At 33.2% G+C, this 20,792-nt stretch overlaps 1 protein-coding gene across 1 annotated transcript; it reads right to left on the reverse strand.

The window, feature by feature from the left end:
* Positions 1–6,149: 6,149 nt before the first annotated feature.
* On the reverse strand, positions 6,150–19,620 carry LOC132724439 (zinc finger and BTB domain-containing protein 24-like). Its single transcript, XM_060709334.1, has 12 exons — positions 19,558–19,620; positions 15,508–15,608; positions 14,765–14,880; positions 14,273–14,383; positions 13,795–13,955; positions 13,201–13,569; positions 12,517–12,609; positions 10,978–11,100; positions 9,627–9,878; positions 8,970–9,053; positions 7,955–8,529; positions 6,150–7,540 (listed from the first exon to the last, which is right to left on the reverse strand). The coding sequence occupies exons 1-12, from the start codon at positions 19,583–19,585 to the stop codon at positions 6,869–6,871; spliced, it is 2,685 nt and encodes an 894-aa protein (XP_060565317.1). The 5' UTR covers positions 19,586–19,620; the 3' UTR covers positions 6,150–6,868.
* Between the last annotated feature and the right edge of the window lie 1,172 nt (positions 19,621–20,792).

The following is a 20,792-nucleotide window of genomic DNA, read 5'->3' on the forward strand; positions in this document are numbered from 1 at the left end:
AAGATGCTTGTCTAGGTGATAGCTCGGATGAGTTCGAACATGGGTCATCTCGGATGAAAAACTAGGTCACAGGAGCTAAAAATAGAAAAACCTTGTTAACACTCTAGTGGTCACAATTTTGACTCAATTGTCATCAAACTTGGTCAGGAAACTTGAATAGGTCATTGCTTGGAATAAATCGAACATGGGACATCTCGGATGAAAAACTAGGTCACATGAGCTAAAAATAGAAAAATCTTGTTAACACTCTAGTGGCTACTGTTGTGATCCAAATATTCTGTTAATTGGTCTGAAAGTTTTTTTTGATGATTTCTAAGTCAAGATCAAACATGGGTCATCTTGGATGAAAAACTAGGTCACACCGCCCAAATATGGAAAAACCTTGTTAACATTCTAGTGGTCACATTTTCGACTCGATTATCATCAAACTTGGTCAGGATGCTTGTCTAGGTAATTGCTTGGATTAGTTAGAAATCGCATGTGAAAACTAGGTCACCGGAGCTAAAAATAGAAAAAATCTTGTTAACACTCTAGTTGCTACTGTTTTGATCCAAGTATCCTGGAAATTGGTCTGAAAGTTTGTTTTGATGATTTCTAGGTCAAGTTTGAATATGTGTCACCTGGGTAAAAAACTAGGTCGCACTGCTCAAATATGGATAATCCTTGTTAACACTGTAGTGGTCACATTTTTGACTCACCTGTCATGAGACTTGGTCAGAATGCTTGTCTAGGTAATTGTTTGGATGAGTTTGATAATTCAGGTGAGCGATCTAGGGCCATCATGGCCCTCTTGTTTGTAATAAATCATCGTCGTAATTTATTTGTATGTATTATAAATTGAATAGTTCTTTCTTACTGTTCCTCATTGTAAGCCATTTTTAAAGGAGCATGAAGAGTGAGAAATTGTTAATTTGTTAGTCATCAATATTCTCCTACATATTGTAGGGCAAATCTTTGTTATACATACTTGATAACCATATTTATTCTTTTTATCGTCCTCGTCATTAATTTTGTAGCTGAAGTGTGAAGGGCATCCCAAACAGCACCTTACAATGTCATTTCATGTATAATCATTATTGTATATAATGTCAAGAAACAATACTGTAAGATACATGTATATAAGAAAATTAATAATTATTAACAAACTTGGTCCGCTACTTACAGTGACCATAAATGGAATTTTCATTGCCCAATTTTTACCAGTGATGCTATTTTGTCTGGAAGCAGTGATTAGATATAACTTTACTAAAAAATTTCTGAACTTTGTGTTTTACTGAAGAAGTTTGAAATCATGCTGGTAGGTTTGAGAGAAATCATGTCATCATATTTTCCAGTCAAATTTTTGTGTTTTGTATACATACATTCCTTTTGTATTGTTTAATTTATGCCTTCCTCAGTGCTTTAAAGATAAAATAACAAATTTGTGTTTTGAATTTAGGTAACTAAGTTAACATTTTGTATGCAGCTTTATTTCCCAGTAAACATTAAAGGTACTGACCTGATATTCACATCTTTAATATCATAAGTAGATATCCTTAACCAAGACCCATAACCCTAACATGGATTGTTACTGAGTTATTCCTCTTTGTGAATTTTTAGAATCCTGCTTGGCTCATGTTCTGCTAACAAGGATCAGATTGTCAATGTGACCTACAGTTATATTAGATGTGTGGCTGAGTTGTTGCGGTTGTTGACTTAAAACCACTTGCTGTGGGTTTGAATCCCGCAAGAGACTTTGGATTCTTTCAAGTGAGGAAGCTATCCACTTAGCTTACAGAATGTTGGTTGTTTTACTCAGGTGGCTGTTCTAGCCTGAAATTTGCTACATGAAGGGGCTACCGGTGTCTTCCTTCATCAATAAAGCTGGAAATACTGTGTTAGAGTGGCGTAAAACTGAACTAAAAAAGATGTTGATGAAATTAACATAGTTGTTTGGTGCTGCTGGTAAATCACTGTTATTTTATCAAGAAAATATTCTCATGCACACCATTGCCTGGCTGTAGGGTAATTACCCTATCTTTGTCTAAATCTTAAACTTTTGTTTGATATAAAATATCATTCCTTTATGTATGTTCATAAAAAATTGCATGAATTTTACTCTCATGAAATGATGCGTCTCGTGTAAGTCAGGTCTGTAGATTCGAAGGTGAACGAAAGCAGTTTTCATATTTTTGTTCAAGGTATCCAATTTTTTGGACAAAGTTTTTATGATGTTTTCATGTAATGTTTGTCACAACATTTTTTTTCTGTTAACCTTGTCCTATTAAAGTGGGGTACAAGAATTCTTTCGGTGCCAAACTAACTGTGTTGAGAATGGATTTAAGAGTTAGATTGATATTGTAAGGCAAACTTAAAGTTTAATTGTAGGTCCTCTTTTGTATTTTTTACCCTCTTAGAATGCTTTGAATGATTTATTAATTTATAAAAGTTGTTTTTATTTTTTATTGCTTAAACACACATTAAATCAGGCTGTTTCTATTTAATTGAATGCTTGTTTATGTTCATTAGAATGCATGCAGTGATTTGTTATAATAAAATATTTTAAAGAGTCTATTAGAAAATAAAGAAATACTGGAATTCATTCTTTGCTTCTATATTTGCAAATGATTCAAGTGTATAAAGATTTATTACCCTTCCAGATTTTTTCCGCCTTTCTGATTGGTTATTGATCACCCGAAAGAAATTGATATTACCGAGCCAGACGGGTAATATACACACTAAATTTCCCCGTTTGGTACCCCACGTTGTAAACAAAATGCGCTGAGGTGATGCGCGTACGGTTTGATTTTACTCGGTGTAAATTCCGATTTACAAGCACTTTTTAACTGTCAAATGATAAATGTTCACCAAAGTAAAGTAATGATACATATCCTCATCAGTATTGAAAACAAATATGACCTTGTGAAAGCTTGATATTAATTACAAAAAAGTGCGTTCAATAGACTACTCCTTTTCTCTTGTTTACATTCGTTAGGTACGGGAAAAAATACGTCATGTATTTATGTGACGTCATGTTGTGATGAAGGGGTACCCTAAAGGGAATCTTATTTCGACGTTTCATTTGAAACAACACTGATTTTTTAAAAAATCGTCTAAACTCGGCAGGGGAAGGGTAATAAAATTATTATTTTGGTTTTGGAGTGATATATGTGGATATATTACCTGCCAAGATAAAATATCACCCTCGCCTAACGGCTCGGGTGATATAAAATCTTAGCAGGTAATATATCCACATATATCACTCCAAAACCAAAATAACATATAATATATCTGCTGCCTGAAGTTTACAAAATTTTTGATTTTTGGAAAATAACCATTCCAAAATATTTTCTTCAGAGCAATTGGCGTTAAGCCTACTTAAAATAGCTGCTTAATATTTTGTTTCGGAACATAACATTATAACTTATAACTAACCACAATTTTCACATTCTTTGTTATATCTCTTTTAAGAATCAATCAAACAATTCTGAAAACAACACTATTAATATTTTACTGTTGATTAATTTCATAAATTTATCATAAACATTTCATTAAGTATATCACATCCCTTAAAAAATAGTTAAAATTTACCATGCTTTACCATATGACCTTCTTATATGGCCAAAATGTCATTTTAAAGCTAGTGCTGTACTTAAATTACTCAATATGACTTTTTATACCCAGTGTTGCCATTTATAACAATGTTATGGCCAATTTTAGCGAAATTCAATAATTTCACTATAAAGGACAAAATTATATAAAGGTCAAGGTCAAATTCAGTTTGATTATACTTGAAGATAAGTACTAATACAATACAGGCATTCCACCTGGCCATTTACAGCTAACTATTGGTACCGTAGCTTTTGTAAAGATCTATTTACCGTTAGCTATCCCTAAAACGATTGGTTGACATGTCTTGTGGGAACGAGCCATGGGAGCCAACGGTTTTTACGTCATTTGCTGCTTTTATTATGATCAAATTAAATGAAATTTGGTTAACTACCAGTCCTTCTATTAAGGTCACCAGACAAAAATGACAACAAAATTATGGCCAAATTCATCAAAATTTAATGATTTGTCCTTGAAGGTCAGTCATTTTAAAGTCTGAGTCATACTTGAAGTCCTCAACTTAATAGATGTATGCTTAGTGTTGTTTTGTTCAATTCTGAATGATATCTGTCCATTTATAATGACGATATATAGCTAATTTTAGCAAAATTCAATGATTTTACCACAAAAGTCAGTGTCAAATTGAGTTTGCCTACTTGCAGGAATTATTTAAAGGATTATTATGTCCATACATCCTTTAACAACAAGAGTTAAAGCTAATTTCAGCAAAGACAAGGAATTTTACTTTGAGAGAGGTCATTATATTGATAAAGGTCAAATTCCTTATGATATGTGCAAACAGGTCTCTTAAAAATGACAAGTTGTTCTATACAAGAGGAGTTAAATGTATTTTTCTATAAGTCTTTGCGTTTTCTAGAAGTCTTTGTGTACACTATGTGAACCATCTGGTGGTTCAAATTTTGTTACAAGATACACAGAAACACCATAGGGATTTGTTACATACCAAAATAAGCATTAGGCATTGCAGTTTCATGACACTGTTTTTGTTTTTTCATACCAGAACAAGAATCCTTTCAGTGTACATTATAATGTCTTCTACTTTAAAAGAAGAATGCAAACAAGGCATTTTGTTGTTTTCCTGCATGATATTAGACATTTGCGGCTTATAATGAGGAACGGGGATTGAGGATCGAGGACAAGTTATATGAAGGGATATTCTCAAAATTATCGAACAATATAATAAACGCGATTTTTAAGTAACGGATAACATGAGCATTGTCCACGAAATAATTTTTGTTTGTACTGGTATTACGCGATATTGCCTTTGTCCTGAATAATATAATTCCTGTGGCTCTACTATAGATCTGTATATTCTACGAGATGTGCCATCAATAGCCGTGACTGCTATATGTACTCGCATTTGTTCCATTAGTGCATAGCTTCAGTAAACTAGTTTATTTATCTTTTTATTTAAAGAATAATGTATAAGTGTTTCGGGTGTCTCAGAACTCAACTCGGAGAACTTGTATCTATGTGTGCATTTGAAATACATTTCTGCTATTTCAGTAAGAATCGTGGTGGGATTATAAGCAAAAATTCTACCGAAATAAATAATCAAGATATTAAGTAAGCATGATTAAGAAAAAACGATAAACTACATAAGTAATAAGTATTTACATCATAAATCATTGACCCTAAATCTGTACCAAATTCTTATATATTTTGGCATCGTGTAAAAAAAAAACCTGAATTAAATGCAATAAAATTTATCAGTGTCTATCTAACTGACGCATTATATCTTCATGCTGTAGCATTATGCTGATGTATTTATAATATTCCATATACAATTTAAATCCTCCATAACACTTTTAGTAGAGCGTGCTTCGACAGAAGAAGGTTATTAGTTCAAGCCACGTGATGCCAAATACATGAAAAATGGTACTAACAACCCCTGGCCTGGCGCTCATCAATTAAACAGTAGTGAAAAGGTTTAATATATCGAAAACAAGCAATAGCCAAATATGATCTAAAAAGTGTTGAAATATCTGCGGAAGCACAGCAAAAAAAATCACGAAAATTGAGATGAAAAAAAAAGAAACACAATCAAATGTCCTGGTCTTATTTCAACGCGTACATACTATGTGTTGAGATGACCCCTCAATATTAGCGTAACTGTTCCTCGGTAATCCTACCCGACATTATGTCGCAAATGTCTAATACTAGGTTATTATACAATGTTGTGGGGCATTCGTGGCCTAGTGGTTAAAGTCGTTGACTTCAAACCACTTGCCCCTCACCGCTGTGGGTTCGAATCTCGACAGGGACTTTGGATTCTTTCATGTGAGGAAGCTATCGATCTAGCTTACGGAACGTCGGTGGTTCTACTCAGGTGCTTGTTCGTGCCTGATATAATGCACGGAAGGGCAACTGAGGTCTTCCTCCACAAGTAAAGCTGGAATGTCCCCATATAACCTATTCTGTGTCTGTGTGACATAAAACCCAATCAAACAAACAAACATACAATGTTGTGTACAATACTAGCAAACTTTATAAACAATAATACAGAAATAAACATTATGTAAGAAATACAACAAGAAAACCAAATTTTGCACATTTTAATAATTTAGAAATCCTAATTCATGTCAACATTTAAATAATTTAACACATGCTATTCTGTAAACAAATATGTGAGCATAAGAAATACCAGGATTATAGCAAAGTCTTAAGAGTACGAGAAACAAAGTTGCAATTACAACATGTCCTTAATATCTAGTATATAAAGAAAATTGAACAAGTCTATGTTTAATAATTAGTATAAACAATTTTTTTTTAGTTTGTGTTGGAAGCTAAAAGTTTATTGAAACACTCAAATCAACATTTACTTAGCAATGAGTGTAAAATTTTGTGATCAAGGAAACAACAGCTTGTCCCTGATGGGGTTTGAACCGAATAATTTATTGAACAGGTTGAATAAAAATCATATTTTGTGAGCAATATCTTGTTTCATTCAATAAATTGAGTACTGAAGAGGAAGATTTCATACAAAATACATAACTTAGCTAAACATTTGTTACAACTTGGAGATGAAATAAGTACTCCATCATTTTTTTTTGTTCAGTTAAACATATATTCATATAACCCCCATTTGAAGAGTCATTTCAGAAAATGACTGGACAAGAATGTTAACTCAATATGAAAATAAATATTAATTACTCACAGGTTTGTGAGATAAAGATACATGTACTTTTCCCCACAATGGCTAGGAAAAGACTGATAATCTATTTTATCATCAGTTTATGTTTCAATACAATTTTTTCGGTTATTCATTTTCCACAATTTCACAGCCTTCAACTTGCTTTTCGTTACCTTTTAAATTCTCCAGTACATATACCAAATGTTCATTAATGATTGTACTTAATTCTTTAGAGATATTCATTAACACGCGGAAGTTTTCTTTATCTGCTACAACTCCACAAGGTGTTGCCATCACATCTGACAATGTTTTGTGAACCTGAGAAATCTTTTGGAATAATGACACATCTAGCGGCATTGGAACTACTTTACAGCATTCCGTGAAATTAGTCAACCAATTATAGTACTCCTGTTTGGAGAAATCAGGACTATTAACATAATCTATACCACTCGCTACTGTCACTTGAACATCCTCTTTTTGATTCCCAGCTGTATCAATAACATCTGTAGTTTCTGTGCTATCTGGTACTTCCTTCTGCTGTTTTTCCACAAAAAATTCTAATTTCATATCAGAGTTTTCATTGGCATCAGAGCGTGCATTGATTTCTTGGATTGAGTCAATTGTTTCAATAATTGTTTCAGTGGCCGTGGTTTCTTCAGAGACACAACCAGGAACCATAGATTCTGTACTGTATTCTACTTGAATACTCTCCTCCTCCTCCTCAGTCTGGTTAAAGGGAACCAGGATTTGCTTCTGTTCACCATTATCATCTATTTCATATAGAACCCTGTACCTCATCTGAAAAATTACAAACACATATACACAAATTACACATATACTGCTTATAAAAAAGTTTTGTCTGAGGTGTTTTATTATTAAACATACAATATATAAAATAAACAAGAGGCCCAAATAATTCTAACTGCTCAGCTGTGTTCATGGAAAAGTAAATAGTTCAAAAAGTAACAAAGTAGCTTTTTTTATAATTTTACCACAACTTTCCTAAGCTAGAATTTTGGTTCCTTATATAAAAGAATTCAATGTCCCCTCCTTAATTTGAACCCACAGTAATTAAGGATAACATTAATCCACTTGGCCACAATCATCATTATCATAAATATGTAACTTCTTATACAGGGGACCTACTCCCATCCATATATTTACAGAGAAATTATCCCCATTATAAACATGCAAAATACAAATATGCAATACCTGTCCACCAGATAAATCCTTCTCAGCTACACCAAGAGAATCAGCCAAGTCTGTGATTGCTATAAATGTTTGCCCACTACCATCTCCTTGTATCTCAACACCTTGTAGTTCTATAGGAACCTGAATATCCCCTTCTATTATACTGGCATCTACTTCTTTCTCTAGTTGACTTATATCTGTTACATTTTCTGCTGATTGATTCACTATTTCTGCTCCACTTAACTGTACATTTTCAATAATTCCCTCATTTGGTATAGCTTTTGAATGCAGATTCTTGATGAGTGACACTATCCTCTGCTGAGACAAATTGTTCAAGTTTGATTCCCCGTCTTCCCCAACTTTTAGACTATTAAAGGCAAACATTCCATTATTGTTGTCTTTTTCAACAGTTACAGCAAAAGCAAGGGAATGTTTTTTGCTGAGATGAGACCGTAACTGTCCGGGACGTTTAAAAGTGTCATTACACAATGTGCATGTGTATCGCTTGTTGTTTTCATGTTCTCGTTCATGACGATTTTTACTGGACACATCACTGAACTTGGCTTGACACTTACTGCAAGAATATCGCTTTTCTCCTAAAATTAACAAAATTAATTTTTCTGTCTTTTTAAATGGGAAATGAGCATAGACACAATGTTGCTGCAAAACAGTAGTAAACAAGTTTTAACACGTCATTTTAACTATATATTAAATCATTTACTTCAAATTTATAAGTATATCTATATATATAAGTGGGAACAAAAACAAAGAGCAATAATTCTGTCAAAAATACTCAAATCACAAAACCCCTAACAAAACGTTTTAGGGTAATTTGTGAAATACTTCTGTGAAAATTTAACTGAAATCCATTGAGAAAAAGTTGCACATAAAAAAATTGTTCACACCTTCACCAATCAAACCACTAGTATAATCTAGTAAATAAAGTTTAAAATGAAATTTAACCGTCACTTCATTAGATATTTGTAGTATTAAATACATTATCTGAATGATATTTGTAAAATTTGGAGATCTATACCTGTATGTGTTGTACTGTGTCTCTTCACGTCAGACTGGTGGGCAAACCTCTTAAAACACACTGTACATTGGTATGGCTTTTCTCCTGTATAAAAAATAACACACACTGTTATTAAATGATTTGTTTTCTATCACAACATTACACAGATGTGAAAAAAATTTGACCAAAGTATTAAAATTTTATTTAATAGGTTTTTTTACTCATGTTAATGTTATATGGCCAATTCATACTATACTTGTTAAACAACCAAGAAACCACTTTTATCACTTTAATCACCAATAGACACATCAAGCCAAATAAGTGACAGTCTTAAAGCTAGAGAGCTACCTTAAAAAGTTACCAAATTTCTAAAAAGCAAATTTTTGAAACTGTAATGTTTTACTCTATACTTTTACAAATGAATTCTTATAACTAATTTTCATAAGTTTAACTATCAATACTAGGAGGCACAATATCTTGCACAAGTTATTAGCATAAATCTATAATGGGTAAATCCCTATGTGACCCTGACCTGTCTATTGATTAGTGCATTACAATAAGAATGGTACTGCAACCTTTTTGTTAACACATGTCAATGTTTGTGGCAAATCTTTTGTTATTCACATAAAAGGTCAGAGTAGGGATCTTTCAATTTTAGTAAGATTTAACAACTATTACCTGTGTGCACTTTCATATGAGACTTGAGGTATGCTGTCTGAGCAAATTTCTTCTGACAAACATTACAAGAATATGGCAACATTCCTGTGTGTATCACAACATGGCGCTTGAAACAGGAAATCTGGCGAAAACATTTCTGACAATGAGGGCACTGGTATGGCCTCTCGTCTGAATGTCGAGATCTGTGCTCCGTGAGAGCAACATTGCTTGAGAACCTCTGCTCACATATATCACACGGGAATGGTTTAATACCTATAAAATGTTGGAAAATATTTTTGTAACATAATTTCTGGGAAATCCAACTTTATGTAGCAATACATTGTACTTTCAATTAAATTATAATCATAATCAATATTATAAGTGTTATAAATATCCAACCTCAATTCAGACAAGAAGAGTTTTTAAGTTTTTACTACACACATATAAGGAAAGCCTATGACCCCAAGTGCAGGGCCAATTTTGACTACAGGGCTATAACTTGAACATTCTTGGTAGAGGTTCACTACACAATGTTTCATGCTAAATATCTAACCTCTAGCCTTTTTTACTTGGGAGAAGAAGTTTTTTTAAGTATTTACTACATACATATAAGGAAAACGTATGACCCATCCCCCAAGGGTGGCGCCAATTTTGACACTAGAGACAAAATTTGAAAAACTTTAGTAGAGGACCTATACAAAATCATATACAAAATATCAAAGCTCTGGATCTTGTACTTTTGGACAAGAAGAATTTAAAACTTGCATTTTTTTCTGGCCCTGTCATCTACTTATGCAACAGACTGGAACTATTTGAAAAGGGACCATCAAGGATCATTCCTGTAAAGATTTGTTAATGTGCATTCATTGGTTTCAGAGGAGATGTTGTTTAAAGAAATTGTTGACGGCACACGACACACGGACAGGCGACAATGGGAGATCACAGCTCATCATAACAAGAATGTTAATTATTTTACTTCCAGCATCTGATATGCCTAGATCCAAATATGATTTGACATTTACACTGCTTTAAACATGTATATGCTAAAATTTCAATTCACCTGGACAATAACAGTTTGAGTTTAAAGTATGTTTTCCCATAATATATTTTGACTTTTTTAAAACAATATACTTCAAACAGTAATATCACCATAACACATACACAAACATAAAACAGAAATTTCATCTCAACATACTTTTTAAACAGTATTTTCATCATTTATTATACAAAACTACCTGAACTGCCCTGACAATGCGGGAACTAGAGTATAAAACTTGGCTCCAATATCCCACAAACTTCCCGGGGGGAAGGATTTACATGTGGGGGAAGATGTTACATTGACTAGTACATGATAACAATACCATTGTAATACCTTGGTGAGTCAGGAGATGACGTCTCAAACTCTCATTAGATCTGTATGATTTATCACATCCCTCTTCCGTGCAATGAAATGCAGTTCCAGCTATATGTAATCTCAGATGAGTTTTTAAATTTCCTGTAAACATGTAAATGACAGGATTAGTTATGCTTAAAAAAAAAAAGAATAACCTTAAAACTATACCTACTATACCCATTTATTCTGGCAGAATTTAGTCATATAAACTATACACTATCATTTCAGGTATTTTCAAGTTTGTTCAATTTTAATATGCATACTTAAGTATATAATTTGACTCAAAGAAAGTAACTAGAACTCCACAAGTCGGATGTGTCGCCTTGTGAACAATATAGTTTAGGAGAAATGGCCAGGACAAAAATGAAATATGAAAATTAACCAAAGGCAATAACTCAAAAAATAAGAAGTGCAGAGCAGCAGTTTCTGTGCACTGCATTTCTTATCAATAACATCTATCATTCTATGAAGTTTCCAGTCCATATTTTTTATAATTTATGAGAAATGGCCTGGACAAAAATAAAGTATGAAAATTAATAAAGGGTAATAACTCAAAAATAAGAAATGCAGAGTACCGGTTCTTGTACAATGCACTTTTTCTTAATGAAATCTATCATCCTATGAAGTTTCATGTCCATAGCTTTCATACTTTAGGAGAAATGACCTGGACAAAAATAAAGTATGAAAATTAACAAAGGGCAATAACTCAAAAATAAGAAATGCAGAGTACCGGTTCTTGTGCACTGCACTTCTTCTTAATGAGATCTATCATCCTATGAAGTTTCAAGTCCATAGCTTTTATACATTAGGAGAAATGGCCCGGACAAAAATAAAGTATGAAAATTAACAAAGGGCAATAACTCAAAAATTAGGAAGTGCAGAGTACCGGTTCTTGTGCACTGCACTTCTTCTTAATGAGACCCTTCATCCTATGAAGTTTCAAGTCTATAGCTTTTATAGTTGAAGAGAAATGGCCAGGACAAAATTAAAGTATGAAAATTTAGAAAGGGAAATAACTCAAAAATTAAGAAGTGCAGAGTACCGGTCCTTGTGCACTGCACTTCGGGTTATTGAAAGAAGCATGCATACTTAGTTTGAAGTCAATCTGACTTATAAGGACTGAGTTATGCTCCGGACAAGCTTTAGGGGACGCCGCCGACAACGACGCTGACACCGCAGACGCCGACAAAAGTAACCCCTAAGGCGACACAAAAAATCACTCCTATCAAAAGTGCTATTTAACAACAATTTCTTTATTGCTACACGGATCACCAGGCTCATTACAAAACTTACAAATTATTTTTAAAACAAGACACTTATCACCTGAAAACTGCATAATGCCAATATTAACAAACATATAATGATGTGAATTTATTAACATATGTAAAGAAAAGTGTAGAAGTATTTTATCAATGGTACAGAAATTTAAGTTAAAAATATGAATATAATATAAAAATTTTATCATGAAAAAAGTAATGAATGCAACATCATGTTACTGAATCATGTTAGCTCAATTACCTTTCTGTTTGAATGTTTTGCCACACTCTGCACATTTGTAGAAAGGTAGTTTAGACATCCTAGGTCTTCCACGTCCACGTCCAAAGAAAGCTCCTGTCGTAAATAATATAAGTCATGTTTAAACTGGTAATACAAAAAATTATTTAGATAGTTGCTTTATTATAATGCTTGCTCCTGCTCCTCTAAATTTTAAATTTTTTGTTGTTGATGCACCAACACAGTGGAGATCAGATGGCAACTTTTCAAAGTTACTCAAGGAGGAAGATCTCAGGTGCCCCTCTGTGCATTAAATCAGGCACATGCCCGCACCTGTGTAGAACCACCAAGCTTAACTTGGAAAGCATCCTCACATGAAAGAATCCAAGGTCCCTGGCTTCTATTAATGTACATGTAATGAAAAATAACTTGTACAGACCAAATAAGAGGAAGACAAGCCTGCAAATCAGTGTTATTTGGCTTGACTTTATTAATTGATGATTTTCTTTTCTTAAATTAGATTGGATATTCAATAACAATGGCATTGTTAAAGTCAAATGGCTGCTTTCAGTTTTAATGTAGAAGGATAACAATAGGACTCCCTATTTGTGTATTATTACAAACAATATCAGGCACTTGAACTGAACACCTGACATTAAGCTAACTTTACGACATCTTCTCATACAACTTTATGTCATGCTTGCTTACCTCCCTCAAATTCTGCACCATAGACTGACACTCTTTTTCCTCTTGTTGTCATTCTGTGACTGTGCTCCACAGTTTTAGGTGGTTCATTTTCTTCGCTGACTTGTTCCGTTTTTACCTCCATATTTCCTGTGTCTTTATCCTGTGCTGTAACATTACTTGAATCTTCTCTATCATTTACTTCTCCATTCTCCGGCTGTGCAGTTTCACTTTCCTCAGTTGTTCCTTGAGCCTGACCAGCCAGTATCTCATTATGAGTTAACTGAATAGCTTCTTGATACATCTTTTCCACTTCATTTGTAATTACTTCATCTTGTAATGCTGGACTGTCAGTTTGTGATGGATAGTAGTTTTTCCTTGGACGCCCCACTGCTAACATTACAAATAAAAAATTATATATTACATAAAATTAAGAACCAGCCAAAGACTTCAAATTTAACTTATTTTCTTCATATGAATTTAAAAAATAACCATTTTTTATTAAAGCGACAAAAGAAAAGTGAAAATTCTAGTATCAGGTCACTGTTAAATGACATTACTCATTTTCCAAGCATTTACCTCATGAATAAAATACTTGACATAGATAAGATTTGTTACCTCTTCTTATCCCATCTACATTAGTCTTTGTACTCCTTTCTCCAGACATAGGTGTTTCTGACTTTGATACCTTGGCTTTTTTTGCAGGACGACTACTCAAGTATTCATGAGGATCATAATCAGAGTCACTGTCCTCATCATTGGAGTTGTTCTTGTAATCTCTGAATAACAAAATACTTATTGTCAACAATATAGATTTTTTCACAGGATATATGACCAGTTATAATAATGCGAATTCAGTAGATTATGTCAAATACAAATAATGCAAGTAAGAATTACAACAAGAATACTTTGTTTGATTCACATGTATCTCTGAAAATATTATTTATCTTTCAACAACATGGATGACTGACTATCATGGTCTGCCTGTACTGATTTGATTATCACATATTGAACTACAAAATAATAAATGTCTAAGTATACCACAGTAATACAATTAATATATGTCCAATGCTGAAACAGTAATGCTAAATCTTACCTGAACTTGAATGGTATAACCCTCTTCCTAGCTGGCAATTTGCCAGATCTCCTTTCAATTTCATAATCATTTGCTTGCACAGAGGAGTCAACCAAAGTTCGATCCTCTGTCCTAAAAATAAAAACATACACAGTGCATTAAATTTTAACTTATTTATATTAGAAGTGGTGTTCAAATGTTGCAGTGAACCAAATGTACAACTTTATACAGATATTTATCTGACAATTACACCATTCAAACATTCCCCTTATATCCCACACTATCTAGCTAACTATCTTAGAATTAGCCTATATATCCCAATACCCAGTTATCCAAATTGGGCAATCTTAGATTTATCCAATTCATCCTAATACCCAGCTTCCTTAAAATTGTCCTATTTATCCTCAGTTTTAAGGCAATTTTAAGTCAATTACTTTACAATAATAATCTTTTAAATCTTCAATCATTATAACTTATAAAATTTTACTTTTGTATTGTAATTTATATAAGTACCTCGATATAGCACCATCTTCAATGTAATAGATGACATGAGTTTGTCCTGGTACACCCTGTATATCACCTTCCACTTCACCTGTCAACCCTTCATCATCACCCTCTGTTACCAAGGTCTAGAACAGAAAAAAAACTATAGCAGAACATCATTCAAACCAAGGAACTTGTGACTTTTAGTGCTTGAAAGGCATTTTGAGAAAACATTATAGAACAACTTTAATCATTCATTTCATGTCTCACATACAAACATGAAATAACTTTTATTGCTAAAACAGTAAATGTTATTTTTTTCTTAATTTTTTCTTAAAACAGTAAATGTTATTTTTTTCTTATATAATTTTTAGAGAACGTTCGTCTGTTTAATGGCTGATATAACTGGTGAAATATCATACTGCATGTTTTCATTTTCTTATAGAGATATTTGGAGATATTTGTAATTAAACTCACATGAATTATATATGAAAACAGAATAAAGTATTATGCAACAAAATCAAAGTTGAGCAAACATTTTGCACATGTTTCAATAACAACTGTTTATTATTTACTGATGCTTCCATGAATGAAAATATGAGTTTAGTACCTTTTTAAAGGACAAAATGTGCACCTTTTCAATAATGGAAAAGATATGATTTTTAAAAACAAGTCATTGCTTACATGCAGTCACATTAAATTTTAGAATTGATTTAAACATCACCATACTTCTGTTACTTTGCTAATTATCATTAAATTTCCCTTTGTGTTACCTGTGTTGCTGGTGCCTGTATTTCTTGTAGTTCTGTTATTGCTTGAGCCACAATATGCGCTTCCAACAACTCAGCATTCACCTCCCCAGATTCTTCTGTTTCTATAAGACATACATGTATATTTTATTATTTTATTGGTTAGAGAAATAATTTTGTACAAATTCAGTTAGATTGCTATCAAATTAATGAAAGATTCATGACTATAAATAAATATGAAGAAACTTCAGTTTATCAAAACATAAATATGCAATGCCTTATTTACAATGCAATCCGCCAACAATTATATAGGCAGGAAGTATAGTTTCAAAAGATTGTACCATTTCAAACTGCCAAACACGCTTATCGATCAGCTGTCAAATTGACATCAAGATATCATTATTATTTGTGGGGCATGAATTTTCGAGGTTTCATGGGTACTAGGTCAATTCATGAATTAAAGATCCAAAACAAATTCTTCTTACAATGTCTCTCTCTATTCTATGTATAACAAACATTCTTGACACATTTATTTAAACAAACTTGGCAGACACCTATTAGAAAATATTTCATGCTTAATATATAAGCTCTAGCTGTTTGGGGATTTAAAAAAAAAAGAAAAGTTTTTTTTAAAGTTTTTAATATATACATATAAGGAAAATCAATGACCCTCCTGAACGGGGCAAATTTTGACCCCTTGGCTTTTATTAGAACATGGTAGACACTCACTAGAAGATGATTCATGCCTTATATATTAGCTCTAGCTATTTGGGTTTTTAAAAGAAGATTTTATTAGTTTTTACTATATACATATTAAGAAAATCAATGACCCCTGGGGCTGGGCCAATTTTGACCCCAGGGCTTTAATTTGAACAATTTGGAATATACTCACTAGATGATGTTTCATGCTTAATATCTAACCTCTAGCTATTTGAGTTTTCTAAAAGATTTTTTAAGTTTTTAATATATACATATAAGGAAAATCAATGACCCCCTGGGACAGGGCCAATTTTTACCCCCAGGGCTTTTCTTTGTACAAACTTGGTAGACACTCACTAGAAGATGTTTCATGCCAAAGATTACTTGGCATTAAGTTATTCATTTATCTATTTTTTTTACAAAAAATTGAAAATCCACAAATTTAATCCCCACAAAAATGCCATTTTTATCAAATCACGAAATTTCAAGCCCACGATTAATATGAAATTAAGCAAAGCCAATGGGGAAGTCAGTTAAAAAATAAAAGTTCATTTTTCCATTTTAAAGGTGTCATTTGGTATTTTATGCACCTCTTCTATTCAATCTGGTTCCCTGTCTATTATGGTTCCCATCCAAGATGGCTGCCCATATTTATTAGAAGTGGGCAGGGGACCAGTCTACGCATCTGTTTTCACTCAGAATAATCGACAATTATTATTAATCCGAAAAGTTGCGATTGTTTGTTATCGGAATAACCTGCCTATTATCATTGAGTTACATTGAAAATGGCAGTGTCCAACTAGATCTGACTGAAAATTTCATAGATAGAATTCTATATATTTTTTAATTGTTTATTTATTCGGTTTTCTTTTAAAAATACATGTCTAGTCTGTAACCGGGCTAATTAGGCTATAGCCGGGCAAGGTTGAAGACAAAGCCTGGGCACGCTTCGAGGTCCCAGCCTTTTTCCGTATAAGTGAATTAGCAGTACAAGAATTGGACAAGAGTGCCTTTCAAAGTCTGTAATTTTTACTTTATTGTAACTAGCTACCAAGGTATAGATAATACAGGAAAGTCAAAGTCCGGGCCTGCTGGGCTTTGGCTTGCCCGGCTATAGACTACACGTGTATAATTTAAAAGGAAGTCAAAAAAAAAAAAAAAAAAAACAATTAAAAAATATATTATAGAATTCTATACCTATCAATGAAATTTTCAGTGTCAGTTCTAGTTAGGCGCCGCCATTTACAATGTAACTCAATGATAAAAGGCGGTGTATTCCGATAACGGAACAAATCTCATCTTTTCAGATTACAAATAATCGTCGAGTGTTCAAGTGAAACTGAAAGCGGGTACATATAATATCGAATGACACATTTAAAACGGAAAAATGAAAGAATTTTTACTGACTTCCCCGTTTATAGGCTTTGCCTAATTTCATATTAAAAACCTTGGCGCACAATTTGTTTGGCTATATCGAAACATGATGGTAACTGGGTTTTTTTTTGTCAGTTGATGGTTATTAACAAATCTATGATATCCAGATGGCTGCCCCATCTGTGTTTAAATGTTAAAAACTTTTTATTGGCAGTTGACAGGTACAAGTCACGCCCAGTGTTGCATCAAGGTAGCGCGATTTGCACATTTTTTATGCAGATCGCGCATTTTATTGAAGTCAGTGCATGCCAAGTCGCGCATCTGACAATCTTTTCAACTTAATTCAGTTTATCTTCATCGTATCTTAAACGCTTCAGCCATGGTTTGTTGTTCACTCGTTGTGTATGACTACCCCCCCCCCCCCCCCCCCCCCCCCCCCCCCCCCCCCCCCCCCCCCCCCCCCCCCCCCCCCCCCCCCCCCCCCCCCCCCCCCCCCCCCCCCCCCCCCAGACGTTTTGTTCGGCTTTTTAGGGCGTCAGGGCCCGCATTTTTCTTTTTAATTTTATTTTTTCTTATCTTAAACGTTCAGCCATGTTTTGACTACTAAATACGTACTAAATCGCGTGTAGCAGCCGACTAAGTCATCTCGATTAGTCAATATTTTATTTTTTCTACTTCCGTTTTTGAGCGGACGATAGCTGTCAAAAATGCCTGAATGTAAAATAAATTAACTCTATTCGGTATGTCATATTGTAAGGTCAATGTATGTCCCCCACATCTTTATCAAATCCCCCATATTTTTCAATTGAGTGGGGGACAATCCCCCATAATTTTGAAATTCTAGATGCAACACTGCATGCCGGGTGCTGCGTCTGATCACCCGAGTGTCTGTGGTTGTGAACCTTCTTTACTTTACTTTATCCAGCGTAGGGTCGCGAGATCAGAAATCTCTTATAACCCCCTCGAGGTCTGACACCCAATAATTATTATCCGGTATAACAGTATATAATTTGTATTTCATAACCTTATCGAGTCTGTTTTTTAGCGAATTCAGCGTTGGTGAACATATAGTGGAACCCCATTGTATCGTGCTATTCATTGTATCGATCTATTTACAAATCTTTCGATTTTTTGCAAAATGAACTAGCTACTGATTGCTAACATTTACAAAAGTGTCACGAAAATCTTTTGCATTTGTTTTGTGCCATAAAAACGGCCAAAAACAGGTTTCCAGTACCGTCAGACTTTGTATATAATAAATGGACTTATAAATAGTGTGCTCTTATTAAAAACACATTTACTGTCTTTTGAAAGTTCCTAAATTTTTTATGCTGACATTTTATTCCAATTGACTGAAAAATATAGCATAAAGATGCGTCAGCCTTCCAAAACTTAGATTAACTGAGCGATTCTCACAATGCATCGATATAATGGCGTGACCTAATTCTTCAACCTGTTTGACATGTCTGTAAATAACCGTTTATTTCAAAGCTAAAACTATATATCAGTGGTGTTTGCCATGTAATATTTTTGACAAAAGAATCAAAATAAATGATACAAAATAAAGATTCAGGGAAATTTAATGTTTTTTAACTGCAGTTGTGATTTATAGGTTAATAGATCGATACAACGGGGTTCCAGGCTACTACTGTATCTTCCACATTTACTCTGCTTTACTAGACTTTTTATTTCTATGACATCTTTCATTTAAATCATTTGTATAAGAGTGTATCGAGCTCTCTTAGGCCATTTCCATTCAATTCTATTCTCTCTTATGGACTTGGCATACTAACCAAAACCGAAAGTTGTTTAAAAAATATTTAGATTCGTGGATATGGTGGGCCAAAGCCACTCAATTCAAAGACAATTACAAATGATAATTCAAAAGAAAATGACAGAAAACATCCACAAGTTTGAAGATTATTTCTCAACTCCTCTGTATCTCATTTTCATTTTATATAAAGAGCAAAATTATTGTCAAAAGTTAAAGGAAAATATTACGTTGGACAACGTTACAAGCGGCCGCCATTTTCCATATCGTATTGCCCGGATGTTAGGAAAAGTTTACCAAGCGGATAAGAATAAAGAATATGCGGTTCTGTAGTATAGTTCATCCCCCCCGCCAAAAAAAAAATAAATATATCAAATCACTATTTAGGGAACTGATTTTGCTCGCTATTTGAAAACAATTTGGTCGTTTGATCTCAATCAGTCATAGATGTAAATAGTTTTAAATTAAATTAATAACTATTTTTTAGCAACAGCCTTCTATTCTTGATCAACACAGTGGTGCAGGAGTGTAATAAATATTGAATGAGTGTGGGTTTGATACTAAATTATTGAACAAGTTGAATAAAATCATATTTTGCGACCCTCTAGCGAGCATAATATTGTTTTATTCAACAAGTTCAATAAATTTAGTATTGAATCTACACGAATATAATATTTTATATATTACATTATATATACAAGTCATGTAGAATTAGAACTGAAAGCTGTAAAAAGAGTAATTTTTCATTGACACGCCTATAGTGTCACGCTTAAGAGAGCTTTAACATTATGTTTATATATAGCGCAAATGATGTCACTACACTAGTATAATATCGTTTTTATTAAATGGCTTAATTACACTCCTACGCTGCGTTTTATATGATAAATAGAGGATATTGAATGAGTGTAGGTTTAATACTCAATTTAGTATTGAATCTACACAAATACAATATTCTTTTTATCACATATACAAAATAAGAACGGTAAACTGTTAAAAAGAGTCATTTTTTTTGCATTGATGCGTCGATAGTGTAAAGCTAATATCAGCATGCTTTAACATGATAAAGCCATGTAAGAATTATCTCTATCAATAACCAATTTTATTAAATATCATAACTTTTAAAGGGGAATAACTTCTAAATGTATTGTTTTTCAGGATAATGTCCCTTGTCTCACAACTGTGCCTTGTCATAATACTCAAGCATAACAAGTTTCAAGTTTATTGTTTTAAAAGAAATGAAATCATTCAACTAATAATAAGTAGTTCTAAAAAAAATATTCTAAGCTAAAAAGGGACATAACTCTAAATATGTAGCTTTAAAGCAGCACGCCTCCAGATTCATCCTAATTTTCATGAAAATTTTGAAAATGTATTTAAAGGTAAAATATTGTGAAATGAACAAAGAAAGTACTTGACACATTACAATCAGCACTTAAAATCCACGTAAATTACCAAAAAGAGGTCA

This window comes from Ruditapes philippinarum, unplaced genomic scaffold (genome assembly GCF_026571515.1).
Source record: "Ruditapes philippinarum isolate M1 unplaced genomic scaffold, ASM2657151v2 ctg363_1_1_1_1, whole genome shotgun sequence".
Taxonomy (NCBI): domain Eukaryota; kingdom Metazoa; phylum Mollusca; class Bivalvia; order Venerida; family Veneridae; genus Ruditapes; species Ruditapes philippinarum.

Excerpts from the sequence above, each read along its gene's own strand:
- LOC132724439 (XM_060709334.1), bottom strand. The coding sequence starts at position 19,585 with ATGGCGGCCGCTTGTAACGTTGTCCAAC. Across the intron at positions 14,384-14,764 it reads GAAGATGGTGCTATATCGAG|GACAGAGGATCGAACTTTGG; the intron begins GTACTTATATAA and ends TTTTATTTTTAG. Across the intron at positions 11,101-12,516 it reads CAAAACATTCAAACAGAAAG|GAAATTTAAAAACTCATCTG; the intron begins GTAATTGAGCTA and ends ACATGTTTACAG.